Below are 8,943 nucleotides of genomic sequence, written 5' to 3'. Positions count from 1 at the left end.
CTTATTGTCAAAATAAGCCAGAAGCTGAAAAGAACTGGTTTGGGAGAAGCTACCTTAGCTTATTTCCATCTCCTCGTCATGTGCAATGGGAAAAAGCTGGGTAGCATCGGCTTCTCGCAGATTCCCGCAAGTGAATCGAAGGGGTATCATGAAGGGTCATGTTGTTCAATGGTATTTACGCCCAAATTGCCACCGAGAGGTTACCAGGGAAAAACAGGGTTGCTCTGCCCCGCACCCAGCTCGCGCAAGCCAACTCCCGCACTCACCACGTCTCTCTGCTCTCTCCTAGGGTTCGCCCGCGCCGTCGCGCAGCCGCCCCGCCGTCGTCGTCGTCCCGCCGCCCCTCCGTCGTTGCCGCCCCGCCCCGCCTCCACTCCCTCGTCCCGGTCCCATCCCGTCCCTCCCCATAGGCGCCCCACTCCGCCGACGCCCCCTCCCTCCCCGTGGGCTGGACCCCTCCCTCCCTGTGAGCTCGTGGCCCGGTCCGGCCCCTCCAGCGACCCACTCCGCCGCCGCATCACCATCGTTCCCCCTCCACTCCTCCTGTCCAGCGAAGTGCCCCTGCTCCCCCTCCACTCCTCCTGTCCAGCGAAGGGCCCCCATTCCACCTCCTGTGTTTTTATTTCTACCAAAAATTTCAGCTAGATTTGCTATGATATTTGTGTGATGTTTTGACTCTGCACAATTTGTAGTAGCACATATGGATGTGGTGATTTTGCACAATTTGCTATGATATGGTATTGCTAATTTTGCACAATTATATTCGTATGTCAGGCAAAATGATATTCGTATGTCGCGCAAAATGATATTCGTATGTGAAATAATCGAGGTTTATTTGAGCAGCAAAATGAGAAAAATAACACAATATCATTTAATCACGACAACCATATCCAAGGGCATTATAGACTTTTCACTTACTGTACAACAGATAAGCTGCAAAAACAGAAATTGAAAAGAACTGGATAGCTTATTATCCGGAGCTTATTTTCATACGAGCTTATCTAGAGCTTATTTCCATAGCACAGCTCAAAAGAACTGGCCCTTAAGATGCTTCATGATGCCACTCGCCTAACCGCATGCCTCCGCCACAAGTGAACGGGGATGGCGTCATCATTGTTGTTGATCAAACCTCTAAACTGCCATACCACCCATTTTTCTTGTGAGCCAGTACCTCCCCCCCTTGCGTGCACCCGGACCATCAACCTTCGAATTCGCCTCCGGTTGATATGTCGTGGTGAGCCGTGTCGTCTCCAGGTACGACTCGTGCATGTAGGAGGCCTTGTCGCGGTATCCCTGGGACTTGCTACGTTTGTCCTGGTACCGCTGTCGATGTGAGGCAACTTACCTTTAACTAAACCAAGTGATCAAAGACTCAAATCTATGGGGTCACCAATTTAGGGGGATGTCCACCCCCCCCCCCCCCAAAAGCATCCCCACTCAGCTAGTTGGATAATTGTCTACGTAATATAAGTTGCACATTTAGCATACTTAGGGCATTTCCAAACGATCCCCTATCTGCCCTTAGAGGAGTAATAAGTCGGTTATATTTTCTTCTCAAATGTGCACCTAACCGATCCATAATCGGACGTAAGGAATTAAAATTATCCTTTGATGCCTCTCATCTCCTTAAATATACTGGGATGCTCTTGGTCCTAGTAAAAGACACGCTTCTCTCTTGTGTCGCCCTGCCACTACACTAACCCACCCCCCGATGATCGCCCGCCGGTCCCGCCGTTACCTCGTCGCCTTCTTTGGCCCCGACAACCTTCTGACCCACGTCCAGCCCATTTGGCCTAGTCACCGTCTCCGGAATCAAGGTGAAACGCTGCCACCTTCGCCATATCTGTTTCGTCGGATTGCTTGAAAGCTTCTTAATTTTCTTGTGTACGTTGTATCTCATCTTGTTTGCACACCGTTAAAGGTCATTTGCATGGATTGCTGCTTGTCTATTTGTTCTAAACGACACCGGACGGCCAGTGCATTACCACTGGACCGCAAGTGTTCAACGAATTGCTTAGGTGAGTTTTTTATGTTAGTTTGTTTTTTAACCGAGCCATTTCAATTGAACATAGTAGCTTGAATTGTAGATGGAGAGGTTGAGGGAGATGCTCTTTGAGGACTCATTGTCATCTGAAGAGGAAGAAGACCACGATGACTTCTACACCATTTTAGGAATGATTTTCAATGATGATGTTCGGCAGCCTAAGAGAGGATCATAGTGTGGCTACATACACATCATCCTTGATAGAGAAGAGCATCACGCCAAGAACACAAGAGACCATTTTTATCCAAATCCAACCTATTGGATGCATACACGTCTTTTTCTGATCACTTCAAAAGCCATTGAGAGGTATGATGATTGGTTCAAGCTCTCGAGAAATGCAAGTGGATATATAAGTGCAAGCCCACTAATGAAGTGCATTGCTTTTGTTCGAGTCTTGCAATATGGGTGATCATCTGATATAATTGACAACTATGTCCGCATTGGTGAAGACAAAATCTTGGAGGCCATTCGAAGGTTCACTAAAGCAATGATCAATGTCTTTGGCCCGGAATAGTTGAGAACACCCACAGAGGAAGATACATAGAGGTTGATGACAGTGAGTGAAGCAACTTGATATCCAGAGATGCTTGGTTCACTTGACTATATGCATTAGACATGGAAGAATTATCCTTCGGGGTGGAAGGGGGAGTACAAAGGCCACACCAACAACCTAACGATCATCTTTGAGGCAGTTGCAATGAAGAATCTTTAGATATGACATTCATTCTTTGGTTTGCGTGGCTCTCACAATGATTTTAATGTGATTTCGAGATCACCACTATTCTCTAGGCTTATTATTGTTGGGAAACGTAGCATGGGAAATAAAAAATTTCCTACACATGCACAATACCTATCCATGGTGATGATCATCTACGAGAGGGGAGAGTGAATCTACATACCCTTGTAGATCGCTAAGAGGAAGCGTATATAACGCGGTTGATGTAGTGGAATATCTTCGCGATCCAAATCGCAGCCCGTCCCGCGATCTCATCATGATCCGTCCCGCGATCCCATCACGATCCATGCCGATCTAGTGCCAACGGACGACACCTCCGCGTTCAGCACACGTACAAATCGATGACGATCTCCGCCTTCTTGATCCAGAAAGAGGGGCGGAGAGGTAGATGACTTCTCCAACACAACGTGGTGGTGGTGAACTAATCCAGGAGGGCTTCGCCTAAGCACCGCCGAACTAGATTGGAGGAGAAACAAATCTAGAGAGAAGTAGAGGGATCACGTGGCAATTAGGGTTATCCCTTCACCTCTAAAACCTCTAGTATATATAGAAGGATGAGGGGAGAGGAGGCAACCTTGGCCTCCACTCCAAGGAGGTTCGGCCAAGCCACAAGGGAGGAATCCACCTCCCACAAGGGAGGTGGAATCCTATTAGGACTCCTTCCTATTTTGGCCCCTTTTTGCCTTTTTCCTTTATCCTTTTCGCATGGGCCCTTGAGAGAGACTTAGGCCAGCCCACCAGGGGCTGGTCCACCTCCTCTCATAGCCCATGAGCCTCTTGGGTTGTCACACCCCTCCCGGTGGCCCCCTCGGCACCCTCCCGACACTCCCGGTACACTACTGATGAGCCCGAAACCTTTCTGGTGACCAAAACAGGACTTCCTATATATCAATCTTTACCCTCAGACCATTCCGGAGCTCCTCATGACATTATGGATCTCATCCGGGACTCCGAACAACCTTCGGTGACCAACACCTACAACTCAACTATACCGAAAACGTCACCGAACCTTAAGTGTGCAGACCCTGCGGGTTCGAGAACTATGCACACATGACCTGAGACACTCCCCGGTCAATAACCAATAGCGGGACCTGGATGTCCATATTGGCTCCTACATATTCTACGAAGTTCTCTATCGGTTGAACCTCTATGTCAAGGACTCAGTTAATCCCGTATGTGTTCCCTTTGTCCTTCGGTAAGTTACTTGCCTGAGATTCGATCGTCGGTATCTCCATACCTAGTTCAATCTCATTACCAACAAGTCTCTTTACTCGTTCCGTTATACAAGATCCCGTGATTAACTCTTTAGTCAGATTGCTTGCAAGGCTTTTTTGTGATCTTGTATTATCGATTGGGCCCCGAGATAGCTCTCCGTCACACGGAGTAACAAATCCCATTCTTGATCCATGCCAACCCAACAGACACCTTCGGAGATACCTGTAGAGCACCTTTATAGTCACCTAGTACCGTTGTGACGTTTGATACACACAAGGTATTCCTCCGGTGCCCGGGAGTTGCATGATCTCATGGTCATAGGAACAGATACATTGACATGCAGAAAACAGTAGCAATAAACTGACATGATCATATGCTACGTTTATAGTTTGGTTCTTGTCCATCACATCATTCTCCTAATGATGTGATCCCGTTATCAAGTGACAATACTTGTCTATGGTCAGGAAACCTTGATCATATTTGATCAACGAGCTAGTCAACTAGAAGCGCACTAGGGACAATGTGTTGTCTATGTATCCACACATGTATTTGAGTTTCCAATCAATACAAATCTAGCATGGATAATAAATGATTACCATGAACAAGGAAATATAATAATAACCAATTTATTATTGCCTCTAGGGCATATTTCCAACAATTACATGGGATGCTTCTACTTGCAACTACTTGGTCAATGGACACAACTACGCGATGGGTTACTACCTTGCGGATGGCATCTATTCACAATGGGTCAGCTTGGCCAAAAAAATTCCACGTCCACAATATAACAAAAATATTCAGTTTGCCCAATGTCAAGAAGCTGCTAGGAAAGATGTGGAGAGAGCCTCCAGTGTGCTTCAGAAGCGCCTTGCAATTGTTCATGGCCATGTTGAGTACGGGAACTCAAAGGTTCTATGGCGGATCATGACTTGTTGCATCATATTGCATGACATGATCATTGAATACAAGAGGGATATGCGTGATAACTTTTCGTACATCACCAACGGGACTTTGGTTGACCCTGGTTGACCCAGGGTATGATACAAACATGATCCTCACATTCATACTCGGCTCGGCTCCAACAAGATCGAGAACCGACAAGTTCATACTCGGCTCCAACAAGTCTTATTAAGTTCATACTCGGCTCCAACAAGTCTTATTAAGTTCATACTCGGCTCCAACAAGATCTTATTAAGCATCACTCGCAATGTCTTAGCGAGTCCTAGTTATTCTATCACATGTTTGTTACATTCGAACCATTCAACATGTTTAAATTTGAATAATTTGGTTCATAAACTTTGGATTTGGTTTGTATGCTCTATTCGTGATTTGCTTGAATATTCATATTTATATTTAAACATGAATATGTGTGCTAATATAAAGTTGCAAGAAAAGTTTTAATAAATGAAAATTTACTCCATTATATATAGGGGATCAACTAGGTCGGGCCAAAATTTTGTGGAGTAAGAGCATCAACAACCGGGCGTCATAAGCCGGCCTAAAAAGCACGGGCGGCCCGTCGAGTCACTGACTGATCACGAAAATCTGACCCAAACGGGTGCCTCAAACGGGTCTCAAACGCCTGGGCTGACCAACACCGCTCACATCCAACCCAAATATGGGGCGGATATGGACGCGCGCGGGCGTGCTTGCCACGTAGGACTGACGAAGGGGTCCCCCTCGGAATTACCCGAGAACCTGGCAGTCCAAAGAACACCTCCTCCGTCGCCGTGGTGTGAACGCCGCGTGGCGCTGCTCCGGCTCACCGCTTGAGGACAAATCTGGCTATTTAAGCTGGCCAACGTCCCCAGCCCTAGCCCATCCACGTCCTACGTCTCTATGCCGTCACCTGAGCCAGTCCGCCCCCTCTCCCACACTCTACCACGCTCACCGGCATCGCCATGGTCTTGGGGAAGATCACCACCTACGCGATGCTCACGCCGGAGTGCCGGAGGCAGATCGAGGAGGAGATTCAGGCCAAGCGTGCCACCTGCATCGCTATCGGTCTGCCTCAGCACCCCCTAGAGCCAGAGAAGGAGGAGGGCGAGGGAGAGCAGCAACCGGAGGCGATGGAGGTGACAGATCTGGAGGAGGACGAGGCGGATCAGCCTGCTACGGGGTTCAACATGGCGGAGGCGGAGGCAGAGTTCATCGTTGCCCAAGCCGAGGAGATGGCTGAGCAAGAGGCCATCCTGGAATCCAGCCAGGATAAGGCATATGTGGAGGCCAACCGACACTTCCTCCAGCAGAAGTAGGCAGAGGCCGACCTGTACTTTGTCGAACTCGACGCAGACATGAAGGAGGAAGAGGCCGGAGCCGAGCAGCTGGAGGCGCCGGAGGAGACGGAGCTGGAGGTGCCACCTTGTTCCCGCAGGAGGGCACAGAGATAGTCGACATCTTCGGCGAGGAGTAGCTAGGTGATCTATGTAGTACATACATTTTTTTGTTTGTATGCTTTTGAATGGATTTTAGAATCTAGTATGAGGTGTTTGGATGTAGTTGTCTTAATCTGAGACATGTCCGGACATTCACTGCGGACTCGCACGAATCCGTCCGTTGATGTTAAGGGGGTCATATTTATCATACTTGGCTGTAGATGCTCCAAATATACTTCACTAAAAGTTCAAGATGCCGGATACTACTCTATTTATAAGGGATTGGTTAGAAATGTCAAGGATGTAGCATAATTCATGTCAAAAAATAAAGAGTATAACCACATCTTTTACAAAAAATACAATACCGTCTTATTATGCAATGAAATCGATCATACAACTTAGAGGAGTGAAATTCACAGTACTTCATATAGGTAACTAATACTCATAAAGTAATAATTAACGTGACGACTGACGCTAATGTAAAAAAAAGGTGACGACTGCAAAACCTCCAAACAGAAGTGACGACCGAAAAATAAAGAAGCTCCTCCGAGCTAGCCAATAATTACTTGGCAGCCGCCGCAGCCCACATAGCCCGCAGCTTCTCGGCCTCCTCCAACATGCTTTCCATGGGTGGCGCCGCCTTCTTTGCAGCCTCCGTCTCCACGAACCTCTCAGCCCAGGCGGCCAGGCGCGGGGTCCTGCCGGCGTCGATGACAGTGATGCCGAACATGTGGCGCAGCGCCTCGATCCAGAAGAGGTTGCACCCGAGCGCGAGGTCCACGTACCCGATGGAGTCGCCGGCGAAGAAGGCCTTCCCGCCAGAGCACTGGGCGAAGGCGTCCTCCAATGGCGCGACGGCCGCGAGCGCAGCGGCCAGCCTCTCCGCCCTGTCCTCCTCCGTGGCCGCCCTCATGATCCCTATCCACGTGGGGACAGCCTTGTCGTCGACGTAGGCGGCCCAGAAGCGGGCGACGGCGCGGTCATAGGGATCGGCGGGGAGGAGCGAGGCGGCGCCGGCCCAGACCTCGTCGATGTACTCGACGATGGCGAGCGACTCGCAGACGGGCCTGCCGGCGTGGATGAGCACGGGGACCGCCTTGCGCACCGGGTTGGAGGCGAGGAGGAGCTCGCCCTTGTGGAACAGGTCCTGCTCCAGGTACTCGTAGCTCACGCCCTTGGCGTGCAGCGCCATGCGCACGCGGATCGCAAACATGCTCGCCGCCGTGCCCAGTACCTTGACATCATCTCCTTCGTTGGCCATCTCTTTCGATCTTCTTCTTCTTCGTCAACTATTTGCTCTGATGTGCACGTACGTATGTGCTCTAAGTTTAACTCAATTTCCAAGTGTACGTATATGGCTTCGTTGTTGTGGTTTATATAGCGCAAATCAAGACGAGCAGCTGTTGGTAGAGAAGCTGATAGACACATGGCAATAGTATTGGGTCTCTATATGTGCATCACCCCATACGCACGCGATCATCTCAGAATTTCTTAGTCACCCAAAAGTAAGGTTGACTAGCTTGGCGTCACACGTGACGCTTCAGTGTTGGACGATCTTCCCGGCGGCATGCCCTGCCAATGGTTCTTCTCTTGCGTTGTCGGTTTTCTGTAGCGACGAGACTCGGTCCACTCATCCGGGGAGCAGTAGCAAACGCAGCATTGCTGCTGCTGCTACCACTACTCCTAATATTTTGATGCTACTACACAACAGATTTTAGGGAGAACTGAAAAGATGGCTTTCCTCACATCCCTCTCGTCTCCCTCACCACCGACGCACCCACGACGGCGTTCAGCGTCGCCGGCGGCTCGGGCCGGCATGCAGGAGAGCGTGAACGTAGGCAGCGTACACATACGTCTACGCGACCGTGTGCCGCAAGTTACACGCGAGCCGGGTATTCTCGGGCCTAGGCTCGTGTGTGAGGCCACGGCCCCGCCAGGAGAAGGCCCGCGTGGTACAGGATGCGACGGTAGGGCTGCGTTATCCTCCCCCGCACCTGTAGTGTCGCCCATTCCCGATCTCTCCTCCCTCCTCGGCCACTTTTGGGGGAAAACTAGGGTTTCGCCACCTAGGGTTTCACCCTCGTTCGGCTGGTGGGAGGGAAAGGTGGGTGGAGACGGCAGATCGTTCGCCGAGGTGACAGCATCGTCACCGCGGCATCCTCCCATGGCCGGCCGTGAGATGGGCGGTCGCGGGTTCCGCGGAGATGGAGGTGGCGAGGGTCGTTTCGGGCGCGGCGGAGGTGGTGGTCAGATCGGGCCTCGAGGAGGTCGCGGCCGTGGCGGAGGCGGAGGCGGCCGTAACATTGTATGGATGCGCGAAGCCGAGGAGGGCGGACAAATCTCCTCCAACATGGATCCGCGCCACGGCGGCTCTGACAAGGGTAGATGGGAGACGGCGGCCATGGAGATGCAATGAGGGACCCGTGGGGAGAAGTGGGGCGACAACAGCACCCAGGTTGCCGCGGGCAGATCTGCGGGAGGGCGCCTTCAAGAGACGCGTCCGCAACAACATCCTGCTGATCGTCGACACCCCACCCCCGGCAAGAGGAACGCCTCTCCACTAGTGGGAGGTA

At 50.7% G+C, this 8,943-nt stretch overlaps 1 protein-coding gene across 1 annotated transcript; it reads right to left on the bottom strand.

The window, feature by feature from the left end:
* Positions 1 to 6,719: 6,719 nt before the first annotated feature.
* On the bottom strand, positions 6,720 to 7,631 carry LOC123440725 (probable glutathione S-transferase GSTU6). The gene has a single exon (XM_045117272.1). The coding sequence runs from the start codon at positions 7,629 to 7,631 to the stop codon at positions 6,933 to 6,935; it is 699 nt and encodes a 232-aa protein (XP_044973207.1). The 3' UTR covers positions 6,720 to 6,932.
* Positions 7,632 to 8,943: the final 1,312 nt, after the last annotated feature.

Source organism: Hordeum vulgare, chromosome 3H, assembly GCF_904849725.1.
Source record: "Hordeum vulgare subsp. vulgare chromosome 3H, MorexV3_pseudomolecules_assembly, whole genome shotgun sequence".
NCBI lineage: Eukaryota > Viridiplantae > Streptophyta > Magnoliopsida > Poales > Poaceae > Hordeum > Hordeum vulgare.
This window is presented reverse-complemented; position numbering and strand designations above follow the sequence as displayed.

Excerpts from the sequence above, each read along its gene's own strand:
- LOC123440725 (XM_045117272.1), bottom strand. The coding sequence starts at position 7,631 with ATGGCCAACGAAGGAGATGATGTCAAGGTACTGGGCACGGCGGCGAGC.